Here is a 26,568-nt window from a genome sequence, read left to right as displayed (position 1 = left end):
ACAATTCTAGGTCCAAAAATAGGCTCAATAACTTATTAATAAATTTAATTTTAACCCTTGAAATAAGCGCCCCCCTCCATTGTCAGTGTCTTACAGACAGAATATGACTGGCTTACAGTCAACGTTTTCTTACTCTTCACAACTACATTATAAAGGACTTATACTATATGATTAAAAAATTAAAATTGGAGGATTAATTATTGTATTAATGCATTAATTTCATCGTATTAGTATAACATAGAAGAATAAAATATCCAAACACAGTGTTCCAGGTATAAACAGAATAAATGACCCAACTGATGATACTAATAATATGAAAACTCAGGCCAGCGTGTGTGAGATAGAAGTATGTTATTTGCTCTTCTAGTAAATGAAAATAGCCTCACAATTCTCAGTGACCAGAGAGAATATGGGCGTAACTGACTTGTAAATTATCAATACAATGCAAATACAGCCCCACTGCACATAGGAGTCACGGATTCCACATACCTCCATTCCACTGTATATATCTTGAAAATCAGAAAACTGAAGGAAAATTGTGAGGCCCAAGGCAGACGCCAGCAAAAATGAGAATATATCTGAAGAAACAGCAAACATTATTTTTAGATGCTGAGGGAATGTTTTCTGTAATTTGGCACACATGTTTCAATATCAATTATCTTTGTTGGGCAAATACTGGATACATCTTTAGATGTTTTGATATACCCTCATATGTTTTAAAATGTGTTCTAATGCTTACAAGACAAAGGTGATATCTTAAAAATATTTCCTTGAAAGGCTGAGTGTAGAGAGTTGGTAATTAAATATATTCTAGTAAACTCCATGAGGAAGTTACCTCAACTGAGGAGTCCTTGGGGCTGGGAAACCCTGCAGTGACCAGCTTATGTAAATGGTCACCAGAGAGTTCCTGATGCTTTATCACCTCGGGTCTAGTGAGTCGTTCATGAATAAATTGTTTACACAGTCAGTCTTCTTAGTGGCACCTCACTCTTCATTACTTAGAGAAGAGAGTACAAGGGTCTTGAATGATTGATGTTCAAGGCCTTCCACAGTCTGGTTCCAATCAGCCTTTCTAAACTGATCTCTGGTTGCTCTTCCTTAAGTTCTGGGAAAGTTAAACCATAAACCTGCTACTCACAGAGACCCAGTGCCTTCTAGCTTTCATGCCTTGGTTCACAAAACACCCTGTGTAGATGGTAGTCTTCCAGTCTTGGCAAGTTCCCAGTGTTTCTTAAAAAGCCCAGTTCCAATACCACTTTCTTTTAAAGACTCTCCAATTCTCCCTTACCAAGTTCTATTTCATATGGTGTTTATCACTCTGCTTTGTGTGGTCTTCATATATATATATTCAGTATGTTATAACCACCTGAAAGGGATTTTGATCTGCTTCTCTGGGACTCCAATTGGAAGTGGAAGTGAGAAACTAGCATGCATATCTGCTGGCTTCTTTCTCTCCAGCCTGCCCAGATGGCTTTACTTTGGGATGCTCAATTTCTCAGGATGCACAGTGCCAACATCCCTGTCCTTATTTCCCCACCCCCATCCCCTCTTGTGGCCATCAGCTTCTAGGTACTTTGTAGACAGTGCTTTATATATGCTGACTTTTCAATGGGATTAGCACCTTCAGGTCCAAACAGCAGCATTTAATCAGTGTTGCTGTGATATGATACTTACGGTCTTCAAAATTTAAAAACAAGCTAGATTTTCTCTTGTATTCTCTCTACCTCATTTCTTCCAGTGTTGATGGTTTATGGGCCCCCAACTCTGCATAGATCTACATTAAACAGAAATCAGAGGAACTATCCTGCTACAGTAGGCCCTATATTTTGAAGCCACAAGAGCTCTGTTTTAATCCTCACCACCTACACTCACCTTCATATTCATCCATGCCTCACTCTACATATACAACTAGATGTAACACCTCTTAGAAGAATACCCATGCTTGCTTGAGAGGCGTGTGAGGCAGAGAGAAGAAAGGAGGGAGCTGCATCTCCTAAAGTAAAGCAATCTGAGCAGATTGGTGATGAGAAGGTCCTAGGAGGTGGCTGTGTGGATTTTTAATTTCCTTCAGTGTTTCCAAGTCCCAAGGACCCAGATGTTGGGAAGAAGATGATGCCCCAAATGTCCATCCTGATGAAGTACTCACTGAAACTGGGCTGAGCACTGTGCACGTCATACTGCTCTCAGACTAGGGGTCCAAAAGCAGACCAGGCTAGGGCACAAATGAGCAGAATGGAAACAAAATGGTGAGGCTCTCTTCTTTAATTCAGCTTTGATTGGACAACTTCGTAAAGAACTGAAGTGAATGTTGCCCTCCTATAATTAATTATTAACGATGAGGAAACTGGAATAAAGGGGGTTCTGTTTGCACAGGTGATTTGGGAAAACAAGCCCTGGGCAAGCCATTATAGACTATTCTCAGATAAGAAGAAGCTTAAGAAATATTCACACCTGTTTCCATAAAAATTAAATCTGTACTTGTTCTATAGCTCATCATCATACAGTTGATCTGTCAAAGACTGTTAAAAAAGGTAAAGACTTTAATGTTACATTAAAATAGAATTGTGTATTTTAATAGCCATTCTGAGAACTTTTGACTTGTAACCTTGAGAGTATATGATTTACTATAAGATTATGTTTGTTAGAATATGTTTATAAAAAACTTTTTTTCATTTAAAATTACCAGTTATGTTTGACATAGGATTTGAATTTACCCACAAAATTTAAGTCCCTATGATGTAACTAGTTCAGCTCTAATTAACTCATTATATTTAGAATGACTTTGCAGCTATTATTCAAATTAAAGTACTATCCAATGTAATATATTCTCCTTGTAAAATATATTTACAATAAAATAGTAACCTGCAAAAATCGAATCTTGATTTGTTTTGACAGGAGCCAGGGACTTTATCAGATACTATATCAAAATTAAGAAAAATTTGAACAAAAATAAGAAATGCAGGAAAAAATTTGTAAAAACTGTAATTAAAACAAGATTTTAGCATGCTCTCAAAACCTCTGACAAAACAGCTATACAAAAGAAAATGGTGAGGGAGGGGATGAAAACAGAAAGCATGGGAATAATATAATTGCTAAAACTGTTTTTATATGATAATTTAGGAATAAGAATGAGACTGACTTCTCTAATATCTATGACTTTTTTTGAAAATTAGAAATTAGAGTTTATGACATGTGATATACAAAATTGTAGTAAAATTTCCAGATCAGAAATATTACAGGCTAGATTTTCTTTGATCATGACAATAAAACTAGAAATTAGTAACTAAATTTAAAGGAAAAATCTCCCCATATACAAATCAAAATTCTAAAGAACTGTTGAGTCAAAAAGGAAACTAAGTCCATTTGGAAGCTATTAAGAAAAAGAGTAGTAAGAGAATGAAAACAAAATCCTTCCCTCTTGAAAACTGAAAACCACTATTCTTGTAACTAGTGGGTCAAAGAGGAAATTAAGTCATAATAAGAGAAATATGAAAATGTAAATAATGTAACCCAAACTATAATTATTGGTCTTGATGTTTTTTCTAATTTTATAAGACTAAAAGAAAATATATGGATTATAAAATCAATTCAAACATTAAAGAATTTTCCAAGGAAAGTAAGAAGAGGGGGAAAATGGGAAAAGCAAAAATGAATAAGTTAGAAAATAGAAAACATACAGAAGTATTAAATCTGAGAGCTGCTTATTTAAAGAAAACCAGTAAAAGTACATTTCTGGTAAGAATAAATGAACACAGTGCACATAAACGTAATTAATATGAGAAGATATGAAAAGTTGTAGATGGCATTAAAATTATAACAATTTCATTCAAAACCCTGTCCTAAAACAAAATAATCTCAATGAAATGGAATTATGGGTAAATTTTTTTTTAATTTTAAAAAACAGTTTAAAAAGAGGATACCTATATAAATTTTCAAAAAATTAATTCTTTTAATGAAAATATTTGGAACCAGATGATTTTACTGGGCTCTCATAAACAGTGAAGGAATAGACTATTTCTAACCATAAAATATTTTTCAAAGGAAAGGAAAAGTCCAAGAATTTTGAAGTCTTAATATCAACACCTAAAAAATCTCTTAACACAAAATACTTCAGACCAATCCCAGACAAAATATAGATATTAAAAGCAATATTAAAAAACAGTAGGATTCATTTTAGTAAAAGTGAAATCCACCACAAATAAGTAGAATTTGTTCAAGAATATGGAAATATTTAATAAGTTTATTAATGTAACGTGTTCTAGCAATAGGTCAAAATAGAAAACAAGTATAATCATCCTAGTAGGAAGGATGAAGGGCAGGATGTAAGGAAGACAGTTGATGACATACATCTTCCATTTTATAATTTTAAAACATACTCTTGATTTACTGGAAATAGAAAGGTATTTTTCTTCACATGATGTGGCCCACTTTGAACCAATATTCAAAACCATATTTACAAGTGAAAAATTACTAGATGTATTTTTATGAAGGAGTGGAACTATCTGCTGCGTCCACTAGTACTTAACATTGTCCTGGAAATTCTGGATTGTACACTAAAACTGAAAATATAAATAAGCATTTTAGCTATTGGAAAGGAAGAAAGAACATTATTTTCTTTATTGGTAATGCCGTGCGGCTTGTGGGATCCTAGTTCCCCAACCAGGGATCGAGCCCATGGCTCCTGTAATGGAAGAGCAGAGTCCTAACCACTGGACTATCAAGAAATTCCCTGTGGAACATTATTAATTGCAGATGATAGTAATTCCCTTTCTAGAACTGAGTGTATAGCAAAATTCAGAAAGGATTCTGAGTAGAAAATAAACATTATAAACAGCACTATATCATTCACATATATTTGTGATCACTGATTAGAAAATATAATGGGAAAAAGTCAATCACTATATAAAAAAATACAAAAAGCAGAAGATTCGTTTTTAAAATAAATGCATAGGATCTATAATGGAGAAAGCCACAAATATTTACTAAGAGACATAAAAGAAAGTATGAATAAATTAATAATACTCAAATTAGGACATGACTCATGACTAATCAATACAGCACATGCTTATCTGCACATAAACATGTTTCTGCCCTTGGGCTTTTTACCACCTGTGATAATTATGGTTCAGTACTCAATTTTAGAGTATTGCGATTGTTTCCTTCTCAGCCAATCACTTCACCAGTAAGTTGCAATTCTGGGGATAGTGGGAGAGTAGAAAAAACATATTTGAAAAGAAAAACTTCACACTTACAGTTTGTGTAGATAGGTTTTCGGAATGGCTTGCCCTTAGAAAAGATAAATGCTGTTGTGATACAGTTGATGGTGGTGATGGGCCACAGTGTGGTACTTTCAAAGCTTAAAACTGAACCAGGAACCAATGCTCCATTTCCAGTCCTGTTTCTTGACAAACTCACATTTGTTGAGAAATTACTCTGGCTGTCCAGAAAGCACTTACTGGAAAAGAATAACCAGCATTTATGGAACTTTCATTGTATTTTTATCCTGCCAGTAGGAAAAAATTAACTAATCATGACCCAGGGACCTCACCTTGCAAGCTGTTCCAGCAAATAACTACCAGGATATATTTTGTTCACCTCTTGCAGTAGCAAAGCAGAAATAAACTACAGAGGAAGTCAAGATTGTTCTTTGTCCAGAAGCCTATCTAGAACAAATGATCTGTCTTGAAAGGGCTTGGATGACAATTTCCTATGAAATTCCTTTCAATTCACAGCATATGAACTCTATGTGTATGTATGCGTGCATGGTGTGTTTCCTTTTGTGGACTGATATAAATCTCTTAACATGGGTCCTGAATTGGAATCTGCCTATTCTGACCCACTCTCCTTACATAGCCAAAACCTCTCCATGAGGATTTGAACAATCTCCTGCTTATGAGTGTCTGTGTTTCTGTTTTGCTAACAAATTAAACTCAAACTTCTCAGGCAGGCCCAGAAGACTTTCAAACTCTGTTCTCAGTCAACCTTTCCAGCCTTATCTTTCGCCAGACTTCCCTTGCTCCTTATACTCCAATCATAGGGGAATATTCCTTTTCCCCTTTTGCACACCTCTGAGTCCAGACATCCTATTTCTCTCTGACACTCTTTACATTCAGTGGTGAGCATAACTAGTGCCCTTCAGTATTCTCTCTAGTGATGCATTTAGCTCATTGTTTTGCCATTATTCCTTCACATATTTTTATTTTCCATTCTTGGGATGAGAGTTCTTTGAATGTGAAATTTTGCTTCTGGTTTTGTTTCCCTTTGCTTGTTTGTTTTACTCAAATATGTAGCAAATTCTTAGCACCTAGCACAGTGATGCCACATATTTTCTCAGAAAAATATTTAAGATATGGACTTTCCCAGTGTTGACTGATCTATTTGCAATCTTCATTTTTCAGTAATCAAACCCACAAAGAGATTTGTTTTCATCAGCTTTCTTGTTTAGTTTCAAACTTTTTGCTACTATCACAACTGTTTAAAGATAAAATTCATTTTTCAATTGTGAATTCAAATGCAAGGCATAAGTCTTATCCTAGACTTCCTAGGCTCCCAGATGTGCTTTGCATACAGTAGATATTCAGTTGGTGCCTGCAGAATACATTAATGAAGCAAGCGATCAACAGTCACAGAGCTTTCTAGCCCAAAGGGAATAGGTAGACTAGAGGGCCTGAATTACAGAGTTTAACAGCAAAATATTTCTAATCTAATAAACTTGCATTGTAGATAAGACAGTTGAGTAGTTAATGACAAAGGCAGGACCACCCACCCATCACCATTTTGGTTACCCCAGGTTGCCTCCTAGGTTCATTCAGAAGGCTACGTCTCTGAATACATGTGCTCCAATTTGTGGAAAAATCTGGTTTTGAAATAAAAATGAACTCTATACTCTAAGTAATACTTGAATTGCTGAATTTGGGTTCTAAATGACAATCTTAGACATCATTCTGTAGTTTCCCATCTCTCCACTGATCCCTGGGGCTCTAATGCCTTCAGGATGACAGAAGAGGGAAGGGGAATTTGTACAAGCCCTACTCCAAAAAGATCAGCTCTTTCTGCCCTTCTCTTGGAGATCGGGCAGGCTTTGTCAGAAAAAAACAGTTTGAGCATCTAAGTTCACCTCATCTTACGCTTTATTTATAGTTAAGGAAATTAAAGCCCTGGGAGGTGAAGAGACTTGCGCTGAGTCTACAGTAAAATCAAAACACTGATACCATCAACAAATATTTTAATTTTAACATTCATTTGAAAAACTGAAACTAATATAAACAAATCTGTTTTGTATAGCAGGGGCCTGTTGACTTAAGCCCATCAGCCAAAGCTGACTTGACACCTGGTTTTGTCAATAAAGTTTTATTGGAACACTGTCACACTGACTTGTTTATGTGTTATCTCTGGCTGCTTTTTCACTGCAACTGAAGAGTTGAGTAGTTGCAGGAGAGACCACAGAGCCCACGAGGCCCAAAATTTTTACTACCTGCCCTCTACTAGAGATGTTTGCCAACTTCTGGTTTATATGACATCCAAACCACCAGGGAGTGAATATATTCATCCAGTCAAGTTTATTACATCTATATATCAAGAGCCAGTGTGGAGATCTTTTCCCACCCACTCCACATAGCTCACCCCAGGACTCTAGCCATTGACTCTGTCCTGTGTTCTATCCCATCACTGAGGTTTTGTAGTACAGAAACAACTTTGGTTAATTAAAATTTTTGAATATATTTCAAACTAATTTGAACAGAGTCATTAGATATCCATTGTACCACCTTCAGAAAGGAAAACTAAGGAACCAAACTTTACCTGTATCTGTAGACCTCACAATACCAGGGCTGCTGCTTCAACAAAAGAAATGCACAGACCAGCACAATGCAGTTGAAGCAGGTGTTCAAAACCACTGACAGCAGCAAAGGAGGGGAGAGAAGCTGTCCTGATGGTCTGTATGGAGCCAATTTTGGGTACGCATGTGTTGCACTCACTGAAAGACAAATGTATTTTTCCTAGGTCCAATTTCATTAGTGAGAATGAAAGATTGAGATGCATGTTATTCTGAGTCTCGCATCAGGGTTCAGATACAGTAAACATGCACTGAGGGTTTACATCTCGGTAAGTTCACTGCCCAGCTGCACACCAGTGCTACCCACCTTGGCCTCTTCCATGCTTTGGTTTCATCTTCAGAAAGGAAAAGTGATGGATTCAAAAGTTCTATAATTAATACATGTACCATATTGCATGGTGCAGATATTTTCTTTACCACCAGATTGGTCAGGAATGGTGTATAAAAGATGGCCTCCCACCTGAATAAGAGTACTGTTATCTCTCAAGGACGATGGGGAAGTGGAAAATTAAGCTGGAGAGAGCAAGGAGGCATTCAGTTGGACTAATGTTCATATGCTGGGAGATTTTTAAAAAAGCAAAAAACGTTCACTCTATTATTCATTCAGCCAACATTCTTTGAGCACTTCAGTGTACCAGGATAGATGCTACAGGTGTGTTCTGCTATCTCCTGAAGAAGTGTGCAAATGAAAGACTGCTAGAGTGCATTAGACTTAGGAAAAGGAGCTTAAAATATTGCCTTTAGATGGCAGTGTTAAAATATATTTTGGTCTTAGTCTTTGTTTTTTAATATTTGGGGTTGGCAATGGGCAGTCACCCGTGGCTCAGCAAGAAAGCATCCACCTGCAATGAGTTGGGAAGATCCCCTGGAGGAAGAAATGGCAACCCACTTTAGTATCATTGCCAGGAAAATTGCATGGACAGAGGAGCATGGTGAGCTATAACCCATAGGGTCACAAACAGTTGGATAGAACTGAGTGACTACGCACACACTGCACACCAAAAAAAAAAAAAAAAAAAAAAAAGACAATTACATCTGTCTTAGAAGTCTCATATTCTAGAAAACTGATGAAAATGGAATGTACTTTACTTCTCAGGGCAGAGCAGGAAAGAAGCTTGGAGAGGTCAGGATGTTTCAGTTCTTTACATCTGTCACTTCTCTCATTTTCATAGCTTATGACTGCTTTCTTTGATGTAAGAAAGAGGGGTATATATCCCTAGGGCTGTGTTGATTCCTGTGGGGACAGGGCACTGGGGAATGAGGGTCCAGTGTTGGATAATAAAAGTTTACAGTGGGTCTTTAGTTTGCTCAGTGCATGTTCTGGGGTAATCACAGACAGTCTTTGGTTTTTCATTTTCTCATGCATGCGTACTAAGTCGTGTTGCTGCTGCTGTTGCTGCTAAGTTGCTTCAGTCATGTCCAACTCTGTGCGACCCCATAGACGTCAGCCCACCAGGCTCCCCCATCCCTGGGATTCTCCAGGCAAGAATTCTGGAGTGGGTTGCCATTTCCTTCTCCGACACATGAAAGTGAAAAGTGAAAGTGAAGTCGCTCAGTCGTATCTGACTCTTAGCGACCCCATGGACCGCAGCCCACCAGGCTCCTCCGTCCATGGGATTTTCCAGGCAAGAGTACTGGAGTGGGGTGCCGCGTTAGTCATGTCCAACTCTTTACAACCCTATATAGACTGTAGTCCACCAGGCTCCTCTCTCCATGGGATTCTCCAGGCAAGAATACTGGAGTGGGTTGCCATGGCCTCCTCCAGGGGATCTTCCCAACCCAGGGACTGAACCCATGTCTCTTATGTTTCTTGCCCTGACAGGCAGAATCTTTACCACTGGTGCCACCTGGGAAGCCCCTTTGGAGCTTCCAGATGTGTGGGAATGTCTAAATGGTCTCCAAAGGCTCTTGCAGCTCATTTAGCTAAAGCTCTATGGCTGTCTAAAGCTTTAACTTTACTAATTTAATCACTTTTTCCAGAAGGATGTAGAGCTAGAGGCTATGAGGTATGCAAAGGTAAGAAGGACATCTCATCTGCTTCCAAAGAGCTTGAGTCCCATTGGGAAACACATGGGGTGTGTAATAAAGAAAGTGACTAGTCTTCATCTCAGATTCCTGGGAGGTCACTTCTGGACTCCTGGAGTGAGGAGTTTGGCCTTTGTCTTCACTTCCTGGAATATATCCTCTAAATTCTTGGAATTTCCTAATTGATAGGAGTATCTTTTCTGTTCACAGTAGGCCTGAAGAGAGTTTGTGCTAATGAGATGAATCAGAATGTGTGAGTTGGCCATGCCCAAAATACCAGCTGTGTGATTAGAAGGCTGGGGGCTTTGAGCCACTTGCTATCAACTCAACCTTCAGGGGAAAAGAGGAGAGCTGGAGTCTGTGTTCAACCTTATGGCCAATGGTTCAGTCAATCATATCTATTTAATGAAACCTCAGTAAAAATTCCCTACACTAAAGCTCAGGTGAGTGTCTTTCTGTTTTTTTTTTTCAATATTCTGAATATGGTCATACATCACTGTGCAGGAAAGTAAGGCAAACTGACTCCTGAGGGAGAGGCCAATGGAAATGTCAGGTTTGAGATCCTCCCAGACCTTGCCCTTATGTCTTTCCCTTTGGTTGGCTCTATTTTGTACCCTTTTGCTATAATAAAGCTGTAATAAGCTAAATAGCCCTTTCCTGAGTTCTGTGAGTTGTTGCTGTGCATGATTGAATTCTGAGGGACTAGTAAGAACCCCTACATTAATAACCAGCAGATCAGAGGTGTTCGTAGCGTGGGGACTCTCAAACTTACAGCTGATTTCTAAAGTGAAGGCAGTCTTATGAAGGCTGTGAGGTTTGGCCCAACTCCAGGTAATTTGTGTCAGAAGTTATTGCATGGGCACAGGCAGACAAGGTGGACTGTGGTCAGTGCTGAGAAGGGGTGCAAGGAGACTGGGGCTGCAGGAGGCAGAGGCCACCATGCTTGGAATTCTCTCTGTCGTCCAATATCCAAGGTAGAATGTGACCACAGAGTTCATGGAGAGGCTGTGGGTACTGGAGAGACATGTAATTGCATATCTGTGCATCTGCCTTCTACCTATTTGGTTTTCTCTTTTTTGGATGCTCATTGTAATTTCTGCCTTTTCTTTTACACAGGAACTGTGAGAGACTGAATTGTTGGTCTCATCTCATTGTGAAAGAGTGTACTTTATCTCCCCTTAATGTTGTTTTTTGCTGTGTGATTTTCTCTGGCCAAAGAGATGTTAGGAGGGTTATTATTTTTATTTTTAATTGGAGGATAATGACTTCACAATATCATGATGGTTTTTGCCACACATCAACATGAATCAGCCACAGGTATAGCCAGGTCCCCTCTTTCAGGAGCCTCCCTCCCCATCCCACCCCTCTAGGTTGTCACAGAGCACTGGCTTTGGTTCCCTGCATCACACAGCAAATTCCCACTGGCTATCTATTTTACATATGGTGATGTATGTGTTAGCAGTTTCGAGGCATGCTTGTGTGGCTTGGCTTGCCCTCTGGCTCTGCTCTCTTTGATCTATACCGATAACATGCCCAGGTCTGTCTATTCAGCCTGGCCTCAGAAAGAAAATTCTGAAACAAACCTCAGTTAAACCCGGAACCTGGATCAAGACTATCTAATCTACATCCTAAGCAGAGTGGCTCAGACGAGCCCACCTAGACCAACTGAATGATAGTCAACTCACAGAAGCATAAGTGGGTGTTGCAAGCCATTGAGTTTTGAGGGTGGTTTATTATACAGCATTACTGGGACAATAGCTGATTGATACAGATTATTACATGAAGACTATTTTAACTTTTTCTGTTTTAAAGATGTTTAATACTTTCTGATAAAAAACATACCTGTATACTTGACTATTAATAAAAATAATGACAACCATATTAGAGTCCCTACTAGTCCATGGAGAAGTAGAATCCTTAGTGAGGTACATGGTGGTGATGTAAGTCTGTCTGATTGTAAAGCTTCATGTTGGCCCAAATGGTGAAGTATACATGTACCTAGCCAGCTGTGAGCTTCCTGAGGAAAGAAGTCCTGTCTTGCTCACTGTCTGTCCTTTACTGAACCTAGCACAGAGCCTGCTGTATGGGAGGACTTAGCAGCTTCAAAGTCCATTCTCAAAGTATAGTTTTTAATTGGTCATCATCATCTGGATATTATGTATGTATGTTTCTCCTAAATAATTGGCTTACTTTTTATTGACATTTCAAGTCATGTAAGTCAAATTTTAGGAGGCTAATGAACCCACCCAAACTTAATGCAAAATTTTGAGCATGTGTCAGGAAATTTCTAAGGAGAAAAAAAATCTTTATCTTTCATTAGCTCCTTCAAGAGGCCCAAGACCCAGAAAGGACCCACTGAAGCACAGATGAAACTTAAGAGATGTATTTATGTGATGGATAAATCCTCCCTACAGCCTCCTCCTCTGTACACTGCCTTTTCCCATGTGCTGGAGTGATTGCCCAAATGGAGCTGAACACATGACTCTTCCCTCATTCATAAAAGTAAATGGCCTAGAGTGGGCAACTTACCCAAGTGAAGATGATCAGTTTTCTTTCTAAACAATTTGCAAATGACACTGAGAGGTTGAGCTAATTGGCTGTAGGAAGACAAGCAGAAAGGTTATGGAGACCCAATAATAGTTACCATTTGGGGTTATTTGCAAAGTGAATGAGTAGAAGTCAGTTGAAAACAGGAAGGTTAGAAAGAAGAAGAAAGACAGAAGATGGTCTCTTGGAAATAAGGAAAGAAAATTCTAGCCCTCCTCAGGATTATTTTGTGTGTGTGAGAATTGTAGTGTTAAACATGCTCCTTCTTCAATTTTCTTGTTCTAATTTGAGTGGGTCTTACTAAAGAGAACAGAGACATAGCTAAACAAATTCCTTTCAAGATTGCTTCTATACCTAAGAGGGTCAAATGGGACTTCAAGAGATGCATTCTTTTTCTTTCTTTCTTCTTTTTTGGCACTGGTGCAACTTGCAGAATCTTAATCCCCCAACCAGGGACTGAACCTGGGTCCCTGGCTGTGAAAGCATCAGGTCCTAACCACCAAGAAATTCCCAAGACACACATTTTCTTAATTGACTATTCTGACTCCGTCTTACTTTTGTCCTAGATTTTTCCTTCGTATATTATATTTTACTGGTGGTGGTGAAAGTCACTCAGTCGTGTCTGAATCTTTGTGACCCCATGGACTATCAGATCAGATCAGATCAGATCAATCGCTCAGTCGTGTCCGACTCTTTGCGACCCCATGAATCGCAGCACGCCAGGCCTCCCTGTCTATCACCAACTCCCGGAGTTCACTGAGACTCACGTCCATCGAGTCAGTGATGCCATCCAGCCATCTCATCCTCTGTCGTCCCCTTCTCCTCTTGCCCCCAATCCCTCCCAGCATCAGAGTCTTTTCCAATGAGTCAACTCTTCGCATGAGGTGGCCAAAGTACTGGAGTTCTATTCAGTCCATGGAATTCTCCAGCCAGAATACTGGAGTGGGTAGCCTTTCCCTTCTCTAGGGGATCTTCACAACCCAGGGATCAAACCCAGGTCTCCTGCATTGCAGGCAGATTCTTTACCATCTGAGCCATGAGGGAAGACCAAGACTACTGGTGTGGGTAGCCTATCCCTTCTACAGGGGATCTTCCCAACCCAGGAATTGAACTAGGGTCTGCTGCATTGCAGGCAGATTCTTTACCAGCTGAGCTATCAGGGAAGCCTATTTTGTCTTATTAGAAGCCTTTGTATGTTGCCTTAAAATCTTGTGGGGACATGCAGGGTGTGGATAGATAGGCAAGTAAATAAATAATATGATAGTATTACCTTTTTAAAACATTCTCCAAGAGAATGTACTGGTAGATTTATTTCATTATGGTTTTTATATTAATTTTGTCAATTTTTATACAATTTTTAAGTGTTATAATCCATTCCATTTGCAGTTATTACGAAATATTGGGTAAATTCCCCGTGTTGTACAATTTATCCTTGTAGCCTATCTTACATTCAATAGTTTGTACCTCCTACACCCCCACCCCTATAGTGTACCTTACCCCGGGTAGCCACTAGGTTCTTCTCTATATCTGTGAGTCTGCTTTTTTTTTTTTCTTTTGTTATATTCACTAGATTATATTCTAGTGAATATATATTATTCACCAGATTATATTCTAGTGAATATATACTTTATTCACTAGTGAATATATATATTATATTCTAGTGAATATATATATTATTCCAGGTATAAGCAACAGTATTTTGTCTTTCTGTCTCATTTCACTTAGCATATTGTGATGGCATTATCTTTGTCCCTTACTAATTCAGGCTTGAAAGTCAAAGCCCTAACCTGGAAACCTGGAAATGTAGATGGGTTGATGAGAGTGATTTCACATTGATCGTCCATGACTCAATGTTGGCAGATAAATGTTCACAGTTCTCAGCCTAGTAGTCAAGATTCTGTGATCTGACCCAACCTACTTTTTCAAATTTTATCTCCTGCTGTTCTTTCCACATACCCTACAGTGTGGTCAAATTGAAAAACTCATGCCCTATATTTATCAGCTCTCTCTTGCTCATGCTGCTTCCTTCTACTTGAAATGCCCTTCTTTTGGTAAAAGATATTTGAAATCTATTCAGTCTTCTTATTTTGGTGCAAATGCTACTTCTTCCATGAAGCCAACCCCAGTATCTCTCTTTTCTCTTTTGCTGTCTCGTCCCTAACTACAGATCATCAAAAACAAACTCCCCTTTTCCAAAACTCCCAGAGCATCTGTTGTTTCCTGGTACTCACTATTTTTGACTTGTATTTCATCCATTAATGCATGTGAATTCTCCACTAAACTCTGTATGTCAGTGATCAACATTTTAATGCCCAGATACTTATGTGCCAAACACACAGTAGGAGACGAACACTTTTCTGAGGTGAGGTTGAATGGAGATTTGCCTCTTGTCTGGGGAATTTTGCTGAGCCTCACATTTGAGGACAATGAAAAGAAAAAATAAGTGAAAATGAAAGTGTTAGTTGCTCAGTCATGTCCACCTCTTTGCGACCCTATGGACTATATAGACTGCCAGGCTCCTCTGTCCCTGGAATTCTCCAGACAAGAATACTGGAGTGGGTAGCCAATACTTTCTCCAAGGGATCTTCCCAACCAGGGATTGAACCCAGGTCTCCTACATTGCAGGCAGATTCTTTACCATCTGAGCCATCAGGGAAGGACAATGAAAGGTAAGTGCCTATTTAATGTCAAGAGAGATGACTGCCATGTTGCTATCGTACCTACTAAGAGGAATTTGTACTGGTCCTTCAGGGGCAAACAGGCTGTCCTCCATCCCCCAGGTACGTACAGACTGTACAAGAGAAAACCATGGAGATGATGAAGAGATTCCTTAATAGGAATTGTTAGGAACAGTAAGAACTGTGGTTTTAGTCTCAGCATCACAGCACAAATGAGAGCAAATCGTAAGAACCACTGTAGGAAAAGTCCTGAAGTGGTGAGGGTGGAGATTAGCGCTCATTGTCCTACTTGTAATATCAAAGGGAAGAGAGAGGGGGCAGCAGTGAGAACATGTGCCACATCTGTCTAGTAGGTCAAGCAGAAGCTCTGTAAATTAGCTGGGCTTCCGGAGAAGGCAATGGCACCCCACTCCAGTACTCTTGCCTGGAAAATCCCATGGACGGAGGAGCCTGGTGGGCTGCAGTCCATGGGGTCTCTAAGAGTCGGACACGACTTCACTTTCACTTTTCACTTTCATGCATTGGAGAAGGAAATGGCAACCCACTCCAGTGTTCTTGCCTGGAGAATCCCAGGGATGGTGGGCTGACGTCTATGGGGTCGCACAGAGTCGGACACGACTGAAGTGACTTAGCAGAGCAGTCTCAGAAGGAATTTGCCCAGTGGGGCAGTCAGCTGAGGTTAGAGAGACCAGCAGAAGGAAAAAGCTGTGTGATATGCACCACCAGAAGGCAGTTAATGAAAGGAATCCTGAGGGGTCAGAGCAGAGAGCACCACCTATGTAAGGGAGTGGTCTGGTTCAGACAATCCACAGGGAATCTCTAAAGAACTCAGGAACTCACTAGTGAGCCCCATGCAAAGGGCCTGAGTTTAGATGCCTACCTTGTTAGAATACACTCGACAGGTGATAAGTACAATACCCCCATTTAAGTAGAAAGTCCTGGGCTCTTGCTACTTGCATTCACCGAAGCAGGGTTGAAAGTAGCTGACACAAGGAAAACAGAGTTCATGGCCTTCTCTAACACCACCTACTCCAAGCCATGAGTCAGGCTTCACTTGGGGAAGAAAACTTTGAATTGGATGAGAATATGAAATGTTAATTTATAATACCTGGACTTTTCACATCTAAAGATAAGATCATTTCAGTACCTGGAAATGACCAGGAAATGATCTGCCTATAGTATGACTGAACTCACAGGGATGGGAAAGTGATACTGTTCAAAGGCAGAAAGTAAAAAGAGACCAAAAAAAAAAGGTATTTCCACACTGTGTTTCTCACCTTCGTCAGTCTAGCTCATTTAGTAAGCCAGCTACACATTTGTTGCATACTAATTGAATGAAGTGCTCTCGTTTGGAAAGAACACTATGCTTCTGAACTATCACCCTTCTTTTTACTCCCACGGGAACAGTGGCCCTGCTCTGAGTCATCCCAACTCTCCCACTCAGCCTGCTCTGAGATGTGACGCTGTTTCACAGGGTAAGCAACAGGTACCAGAGTCCACAGGCTCTTGCCATGGGAAACAGTAAAGTATACTCATCACCTTGAGAGTCAAATTCATGACCAAAATGAAAATTAAGTGTGCAAAAGCTCAAAACAACTTGCTTGAGGTCATCTGGCAAATCTGAGGCAAAGCGTCCACTCATATTTTTGAATTTCTAATCCAACAGTCTACTTGTACACAGTCTTAAGATTTTTTAAGTGTTCAACAAGTTAGTCAATCATCTCAAAAAAACCAACGAGGGGTGGGGGTAGTGCAATATGGTTCATCTTGAAATGAGTGCTTGTAGGGTGCCAGGCACTACGCTATATACTACGTGCACTGTGTTGTCTAATCCTCACAACCCTCTGAGGACCTTGCACATGAATCAGTTTTATGTGTGCGTGCATGCTCAGTCACTCAGTTGTGTCCGGTGCTCTGTGGCCCCATGGACTGTAGCCTGCCAGGTCCTCTGTCCATGGAATTTGACAGGCAAGAATACTGGAGTTGGTTGCATTCCCTTTTGGGGGATCTTCCAGACCCAGGGACTGAACCCACATCTCCTGTGTTTCCTGCAGTAGCAGGCAGATTCTCACTGAGTCACCTGGGAAGCCCCAGTGAATCAATTATTTAATTAGTAAGTAACTTGCCAAAGATCACAGAGATAGGAAATGATGGAGGATGGCCATACCCTTCACTTTCATGCTTCTACCTGCTAGCTTAGCTCTTGAAACCTCCTGGTACTCTCTTCTTTTTTATATCATTGTCCATGTTCACAGGAAAATCATGCACATTGCTTAAACTATAGCCAACATTGTAGAAGCAAATTTACCCATCCATTTATCTGATTCAAAATTATCCAGTCCTACAAATATTAATAACACTTAGTATTTTAATGGGCTATGAAAAGATATTTCATTCCTAAGAATCAAAATTGATATTACTTAAATCTCTGACATTGGTAAATTTTGTCACTGCGATGATGTAAAAAATGACTTCAATATCAGTTTCATGTTTTATGATGCTACATGAAATTCTCAAGGTTATTAATATCCTGCATTGCTGGCTGTTTTATCTGTTATTTTTCATAACACTTCTATTGTTGAACAAGGAAAAAGAGATGAGTGTGTCATTCTTTTTCTTTGCTCCCTGTTAAGGCAGTCACCTTTCTCACTTATTAAGAGTTAGTATCAGGCTTTGAGTTCCTTGATAGGAAATACTTTATCAGTGTCAACTCAAAAGAAGGAAATGAGCAATAGTTTCTGTGAGCCACACCTTGCTTTTGAGAGAATTCCACTAGAATAAAATGCTAGCATTTGTTCTCAAACATCAAAGGCCTTAGCAAAAATCTGGTTTCATGTCAATGAGAAGTATAGCTGAATAATGGAAAATGACCTTTGGGTTTTAAAGATTTCCCTTCCTGGATTTTTTCTGTGTATAACACATAAACCTACAAAGAACTCAGAATATGTTGACAATTTTATGAAATTAAGACCTATTTTCTATCAGACTATATAAATGTCAAGTCTGAGGAATTCAAGCCTCACCTTACTACCAACACCACTTTCAAAAAATTGATAGGTAATGAGGTCTGGCGGGCTTCTCAGGTGGTAGTACTGGTAAAGAATCTGTCTGCCAATGCAGGAGACACAAGAGACTCGGGGTTCAATCCCTGGGTTGGGAAGATCCCCTGGAGGAAGGCATGGCAACCCACTCCAGTATTCCTGCCTGGAGAATCCCATGAACAGAGGACCCTGGTGGGCTTCGGTCCATGGATTCACCAAGAATCAGACACAACTGAAGTGAATGAGCACGCAGCACACAGTGAGATCTGGGAGTTACAGTGTCATTCTCAGAAGCTCTTATTTGTATGAGCACTTCTAGAATTTTATGGATAAATAAAAACAATATGGTTTACTTTGCTAAAGATCTTACTTGTTAAACAGACCATCAACGTAATGGCAACATCTTGCATGAGATACTGGTAATTCCCAAACAGTTGTAGTTGCTGAAAATGAAGAAAAGTAAAGATAAGTGAGGATTCTGACATCAAAACATCTTCACCATCCCCAACACTCTTCTTGAAATCAGTCAGGAAGCAAGTTTTATTTTCCTCCCCGTTTTAGGAGAAAAGTGATTTACCTAAGCTCTTTAGCATCTCATTGGATAGAATAAAACCAAATCACTCTTTTCCCAATGTTTTACTTAATTCCATATTATTAATTGCAATGAAAATCAGTCAGTTGAGAAACACTCTCTTATTGGTTGGTCACAGTGATTTTGGCAGCTGCAGACAGCCTGGGTAGTTGAACTCTCAACAGAAGATATTAAAACCTGAAAATTTTGCTAGGAATTTTACACTTAAAATTTGAAATCAAGGCTTCAAATCATTGAACAGAGTTTTTTCTCTGTCTTTATCCATGGGTTGAGTTCACATGATTCTCTTGAAACCCATTTACTTTCACGAACTGAACAAGTTCCCTACCCCAAGTAAGCCCATTGCAGACTTCATTCTGGTACACCTGAATGGTTTGTGTAGACATAGAACTCCCTTTCAGTTTATACTGGAAGTATTTAAATAAACGAGTCCACTAAGTACTCTGCAAGAACTTGCCTTGCAATACCTTTTGCAGACAGGTCAGTTTTTCTTCATAGCTGTTGACTGAGCACTAAGTCATAATCTGGCTCTATGCATATTACCAGATCACACTGATGCCAATGAAAATATTTCTGTCCCCTTAGAAAGTAAACTCAAGGCCAAGATGTTTCCAGGCGAAGGTTCTTGGAGAACACTCTTAACTTAGATCTAGACCATCAGAGTGAATGACTTGGAGTAGACTGATTTCAATCAACTGTATCTATGGAGACTTTGGAACTGAAATTCTGATTTCTTAACTTTCAGAGAATGCAAATGGTTTCTGAGTTCTTCTCATCCTGCAATTCTTTCTCTGTCTTTTTTACATTTCCTTCTCATATTCTTTTCACCTCAGAATGGTAACATTATACATGCAGGGAGAGATGGAATAGGGAAAACTTTTCAAAGGCAGCTTTACTTTTTATTTTGGGAGTTTTCAGAGAATTATGGAGGGCTTTAGAAATCAGTCAGCCTGACTTCCCGGAGGTGGATAAAAGCTCAGCCAAGGGCAAGAACGAATTTGTTCTTGGGGACAGAAGTAGAACTTGAATCCAGGTTTCCTGGCTTCCAACCAATTTCTTCTCTCTATGCACCTGGTTGCCCCTTAGTCTCTATGTGCTTCTCACAATCATTAGCCCACCCGAGGCTGGAGTCCTGTGTTCCTCGCTTTCATCACTATGTCTCAGGAAGGCAGTAAATTATTTCCCCTTGCCCCCAGTGTTCCCTGAGCCTGATGGATTATTTTACTGTAGACCAAGTTATGACTGACCTGATGCAGATTACTTTCAACCTATACATATTTCTTCCATATAGCTAGTTAATTTTTAGATGATTATTTTTATCATTTCATTTCAAAAGTCTTTTCCAAACATTTTTTACAGAACTGCTAATCCTTTACTAATGACATGTAGAGGTTCTGGGCAGGTTCAGAACTAAAGCTCTGGTATGGGAATCTTTCCAGTTTTTAGTCCTTCAAAGTCAAATTCAACAACTTCTCTCTCTTTTTAATCTCTTCTTAGTCTGCCAAAAATATTCCACAGTTGGAGACTGATGCATTGCCTGCTGAGTTATATTTAGGCTGCTCTGAAGCTCTTTCCATACTCTAAGTGAAGAAGGAGAGGCTTGAGGAGGTCAAGTGTCTCAGGTTATCTAGAGAAAAACAACACTCTAAGAAACTGAGCCACATCTCCTCATTTCTAGCTCTGTGTCTCATGCACAGTTATACCAAGTTCTCAAGTTTGCAGACATCTATTTTGAAAAAAGTAATTTATTTATAAAACATTAAATCCTGTGTAGGAGCTGCACCCCCACCCAAAATAAACAGGGGATGTAAAAGCAATTAGAACTGGGAAGAAATTATTTTGGTTCATACCCAATAGAGCAGTGATGTGCCAATAAACTGGATTATGCCGTACATGGTCAAGTATTTAAATACCCCGAAGGATGAAACAAGAGCAGCTCGGCCTTCTCTGTTTAAGAAAAAATAAAAATAATTGGTTTTAATGATACATATCTCCCAGTCTCTTTTATATTTTCAAAGGAGCTTATTTTAATGGCCTGTTGATATATACTTGGACTTCCCTGGTGGCTCAGATGGTAAAGCGTCTGCCTACAATGTGGGAGACCTGGGTTCAATCCCTGGGTCAGGAAGATCTCCTGGAGAAGGAAATGGCAACCCACTCCAGTATTCTTGCCTGGAAAATCCCTGGACAGAGGAACCTGGTAGGCTACAGTCCATGGGGTCACAAAGAGTTGGACACGACTAAGCAACTTCACTTTCTTTCTATGATATATGCATTCACTTCATCACTGATTCATCCTCTCAATGATTCATTTAACTATTCATTCACTCATTCTTTCCTTCAACCATCATCTCACCCATTGACTCTTAAGCTCGCTTTTACTTAAGGCTTATAAGATAGCAACATTATGCGCAGAGTCACAGAGGATATAAATTAATCAGGCACAGTCCTTATTTTCAACAAGCTTCCAATGAATTAAGAAGATTATAAACACAATACACTGTGACAAGGTGCAACATGTCAAGCATTGACTGGCTTGTGCTTCATTTCATCCTGGCAACACTTGCTCCTTGTGTATGTTTTAGGGTTCCTTAGAGTCATGATGCTAAGGACTGGGTGCTCTCACATTATAGGAAAAAAGTAGATGTGATGCCAATATTTGAGATGAAATAGGCTTTGTTGGCTTCAGTACACCAGGAAGAACCCAGGGTAATAACGGGAGCTGGTTTGGGAACACAAAGAAAAAGACAATTGTAAAAATCGCAGTGTCAAAAGTAAGTAGTCCCTAGTCAATAATATTGTAATAATTTTTTAATGTGTCAGATGGTTATCAGACTTATCATGGTGATCAGTTCATAATATACATATATGTTGAATCACTATGTTGTACATCTGAAATTAATATAATGTATATCAACTACAATAAAAAAGGGAAAAGGTAAATATTCTTTAAAAAATTCTGTTTGAACAATTATTCTTCTAATTGGGTCTAATCCATTACTAACTAGACCCAATTAGAAGAATAATTGTTCAAACAGAATTTTTTAAAGAATATTTACCTTTTCCCTTTTTTATTGAAGTATAGTTAGTAATGGACTCAGAGAAGGCAATGGCACCCCACTCCAGTGTTCTTGCCTGGAGAATCCCAGGGACGGGGGAGCCTCATGGGCTGCCATCTATGGGGTCACACAGAGTCAGACACGACTGAAGCGACTTAGCAGCAGCAGCAGTAATGGATTATGTCAGGCCAAAGTAGCACATGTCGGGGGAGGGAGCAACTTGGCCAACAAGCACTCCTGCAGCCTCCTCTTGTCAAGGTAGAAGCGAATCCATATGGGAGGCAGCCCATATACTCTTGATTTCCAGTCCCCAGTGACATGGACACCTGTGCTGGTCAAAGTTTTTCTACAGACCAGGGACATGAGAAGGAAAACCCAGAGAGCCAAAAACCACGCTGGGTCTTGGGCAAGATGAGAAGGTTCTGGGGGGAGATAGGCCAGGATACCTCAGGTCAGTGCTTTCCACCAGACTGTGAGACACTACCTTTCTATTTTCAGCACAGAGGGGAGAGAGAAAACCAGTTTAGAAGGGGAAACCATGTGAAACCTAGATTGTTTTCTGACATAAACTTTGTGATTTCATCCTTTATTCTGCCCTTGTGTACATTTCCCAGAGAATAGACACCCAGATCAAAAAAAAAAAAAAGTGCAAAAATCCAAAGTGGTAAAGCATAAAGAATGTTTGCAAGGCCTCCACAATGACTGCCATTCCTAATGGATGTGAATTTTAAGTGGTTCATTCATTTACTTAATGCATTCCACAAACGTTCATCGAAGGCTCTGATGTGTCATGGGAGGCACAACGACATAGAAATTAATAAGGCATAGTCCTTGCCCTAAAGGATTTGAACTATAACAAGCCAATCATGTTTCAAAGAATAATAATGGGAACCTGTAGACCCATGTACCTAAAACTGCACATTATCGCTCCTCTAAAGGATATTTTCTCAGGACTAGGCAGGCATCAAGAATAGCAAGGGTAAATTCAGCATAACAGAGCTGAACTCTGTATTTTTACGAATTTGTGAATTTGTGAAGTATAAAAGAAGAGGGTTTCTATCATGAAGACTTACTAAGCCATCTGCCACTAGAGAAAATTTTGCATCCTGACTTGTATTTTAAAACAACATATTGCAATCATAAATGCATCACACAACTTGCATGAGAAAGAGCATCTGAAAGTGCTACTGCCTTTTGGATGAATCAAGTATGCACTTGGCACAACCGTCCAGGAGTTTGAATCCCCTATGTGAGGCTTCCACACCTGGTGTTCCAGCCTCACCTCCACAGCTCCCATCTGAGAAATCTTCCAGCTCAGTTTAGCAATCAGGCCCCTGCACTCTCCAATGAAAGCCCCATTTCTAAACATGGCTCTCCATTTCCTTTATCTGGAATTCCCTCCCACCTCCTTAGTATTTCCATACATCCCATTTATCGTTCAAATTGCCACCTACCTCTGAAACCGTCCCTCCTAGCTTGAGTTATCATTCTGAACTACTGGCATATGACTGTATTGTTTGGACGTTCATTTACGGAAAGCTAATTTATTGAGCACCTCTCATTCCTTAGGCAGAAGATTCTGTGTTAGGCGACTATATCTACATACATCTTTCTATACCCCTTACTGGAATGTGAGTCCTCCAGGGAAAAGTTCTGTCTCATTTTTAATACACCACATTTTCAAGAGCAATATTTAAAAAGAGCCACATGAGTGAGGGGAGTGTCCTGGGCACTCTTGTTTTGTAGTCAGCGTGACACAAAGCGGGTTAAGACAATAATGATAGTAAAGGTAGGTGCAGTCATTTTGGATATCCACTAATCTGTATTTTGGAGACATACTACTACTAGGAGAAGGCTACGTGGTAGAGGATTCCTCTTCTGCTTCTTCTCCATCCCCAGCTCCTGAGAGAAAGGTTCCAGTAAGCATCCAACATAAAAAACTAAAGGAGAGGAGAAGTGAGATATACAGTTGGCTTTAAAATATCAACACTAGCATTCATAGCCATGTATTCTTTAAAACTCAGCAAAAGTCACCTTTTTGTTGATTTTATCAGCATTCTTAGGCAGCACTCACAGCCCCCTCCCCTTAATGGGTTCTCAACAGCACTTCAGCCAAGTTTCTGCTGTGACATTTGTCACTTTCAATTAGAGTTGAATTCCACCTGGAGCCAAACAGTGAGCCAGACGGTCAAAGGATAGAAGGGGAAGAGGTAGCTTACTTGATGAGATGAGGCACACACTCGATGTTGGTTGTTTTTGAGGTGAAAGGGGAGGCCACAGATGCCTCCTGCTCTGACAGCGAAATGCCCGCATGAGCCATTTTCAAAGCCTAGAATGATAAATCCATGTTATACCCATGACTCCTCAGACCAGGCTCTAACTGTTCAAACACCTCAAGGCTCGTTTTCACATTATAGAGTTGATAGTCTTGTACCCTTCCACCGCTGGATCTCTGTTTAGGCTGCCCCTCCACCTGGGTACATGAAGTTACCAATTAACGAGGCACCAACAATGAGTCAGTGGTAGAAGAAGGGGTGTGTGTGTGTGTGTGTTGGTTGAGGGGATGTAGACAGGCTAAGAAAGTGGAAGGACTCATTTGAGAAGTTGATTAAAAAGATGACAGCGTTTGGATGGACCTTTGTAGAGGCCTTTACCATCACAGTTTTATACTTAACAGGTCATCTTCATGAACTACAGGAAAAACTATCTAATGCCCACCTTCTCCCAGGCTGCCTGATCCAGCCAACCAGCTAACTGCTGGGATGAAATTTGGGACATAGAGCACCTTCGCTGGAGGCAGGGACCAGATTACACTCATCAGAGAATCATCCCAAGGTATATGGTGTCTCACTGAAATAAGGACTAAATCTTTTCTCATCAAGATTGAAAACTGCTCAGAGAGTGCCCCAAGCAGACAGCAGCCAATGAGCAGGTCAGCCAGCCCCTAATCCTACAAGAAGTGTATGAACATAAAATGAGATTTTGTATTTCTGTACTGCTACAGAACTTGCAAAGTTCCTGGTAACCTTGGCCAGTATACACTAAGTTCATGATCAGTGAATATTAGAATATTTCCTTCTTCCTCATTTTCCCCTTAGTACTTTGTACCTCTACCATGTAATTTAGGACCATCTGCTTTATATATTAGGATTAGTTTTATGCATGATTTTTTTTTCCCACCAGGTAATGAACTTTTCAGAGGCAGAGACTATGTCCTGTATAACATCTGATTTATTTGTTTTGTTTTAAATTCCACATAATTAGTGAGAATGTGTACTCACCCTACATTTGAAGAACAGACTAACAGCTAGCTCCTTCTCACAAAGTATGAAGCAGAAAAATTCATAACTGCTAAGTATGAGCTTAGTTTATCACAGAACTTTGAAGAAAATATTTAAGAAAAAAAATAAAACAAATACCCAGACCTTAAGTATACAATAGGCTTTAGAAATACAAAACAATTCTCTTCATTACTTCTCCCACAAATTGGCTCCCAAAATATTTTCTGACATACATAAATCTTCAAGGTAAGCTACTATTTCAACTGTATCTTTGAAACTCAGATTATAAAACATGTACTGCCTTCTATTGTATCAGAGAAGTAATCTGCTGAGAATCTTGTAATTTCAGTTTGCTATTGTATGTAATAACCAAATAATTTGGTTTATGATTTTTCTGAGTGTGAAAATTTGGGAATAAATCCAGATTGTATAAAGTAACCCTGGTGGAGAATTTGGCAGGAATAAATACGATTTACACATAATTCAAACCTTTATCATCAGTTTCAATTTTTTCCTTTGCTAAGCCTTTACCAGCTGTATGACTTTAGGCAAAAAAAGGAAAAAAAAAAAAAGAATTTACCTCCATGAGGCTCATTTCCTTATTTATAACAGGAGAGATTTAAACCACCTAGTCTTGTAAAGTCCCTTTTGGGTCTGAAATATGGGAGCCTCTGTAGCCTTTCTTTGTTTTTATTATTCTAAAAGTTGCTAGAAAACAGCTGAAGTGACTCATCTCACTTTACTCTTCACCACATCCAACCCATACTCTGGTAGAAATGAATATAAACATCAAAATGACTAAGTGATGTGGTTGTTGGCAGAAGGGTGAAGAGTCAGACCACAGGGGACGTGGGGTCCTCAGGAGGGATATCAATGCACCCCCTGCATTAGAAGAAGTAATTTCTACTCACCCCACAGTCATTAGCTCCATCTCCACACATGCCTACATAATAACTGTGAGGGAAAGGATAAGAAACATTAATAGCTTAATGCCTCACTTGAGTAATTTCCATCACCACTAACATGCATGATGTGTATGTGTGTGTGTGTGTGTGTGTGTGTGTGTCTGGAGCACATGTAGAATCAAGCTGAAGGAAAATAACTTGGAGAGAAATATTCCCAGAGGAATAAAGCTCTGATATATTGTTTCAATCAATCACACGGAAATGATGGCAATACTGCCAAGGACATCCACAAAGATGATCACACACTTCAGAAGAGGTCCTGTTGGATTCTATCCACCAAGGCCAAGTTGAAGTGAGTACTGTCATAATCAGTGTTTCCCACACCCTAATGCACAGACCATAACCTAGTCCATCTGTGTTTTGGTTGCTCACTGCTGCTGAAAGTTTAGCATGTAGACACTAGGAGAAGAAACATTTGGGAAATGGTTTAACAGATAACAACTAGAGATGTATGTACACATTCTAGATGCATCTTGGAGTGAAAATAAGATAACATGCTTCCCATCTATACCAGTTTGATGTGCAGGCACAACTGTATAAAGAGAA

The 26,568-nt window shown here is 39.5% G+C and overlaps 1 protein-coding gene across 3 annotated transcripts in view; it reads right to left on the bottom strand.

Annotated features, from left to right (window-relative positions):
• ATP13A5 (ATPase 13A5) overlaps nt 1-26,568 on the bottom strand; it is a 123,948-nt gene that overhangs the window by 4,123 nt on the left and 93,257 nt on the right. For all 3 annotated transcript variants that reach the window (XM_025286391.3, XM_025286375.3, XM_025286382.3), the window contains 7 exons: nt 25,969-26,011; nt 23,996-24,105; nt 20,568-20,664; nt 18,496-18,568; nt 7,801-7,975; nt 5,253-5,455; nt 490-578 (listed from right to left, as the gene is read on the bottom strand). In XM_025286391.3, the coding sequence (XP_025142176.3) occupies nt 490-578; nt 5,253-5,455; nt 7,801-7,975; nt 18,496-18,568; nt 20,568-20,664; nt 23,996-24,105; nt 25,969-26,011 (790 nt within the window). The remainder of the gene's footprint in view (nt 1-489; nt 579-5,252; nt 5,456-7,800; nt 7,976-18,495; nt 18,569-20,567; nt 20,665-23,995; nt 24,106-25,968; nt 26,012-26,568) is intronic.

This window comes from Bubalus bubalis, chromosome 1 (genome assembly GCF_019923935.1).
Source record: "Bubalus bubalis isolate 160015118507 breed Murrah chromosome 1, NDDB_SH_1, whole genome shotgun sequence".
In the NCBI taxonomy this organism is placed as follows: domain Eukaryota; kingdom Metazoa; phylum Chordata; class Mammalia; order Artiodactyla; family Bovidae; genus Bubalus; species Bubalus bubalis.
This window is presented reverse-complemented; position numbering and strand designations above follow the sequence as displayed.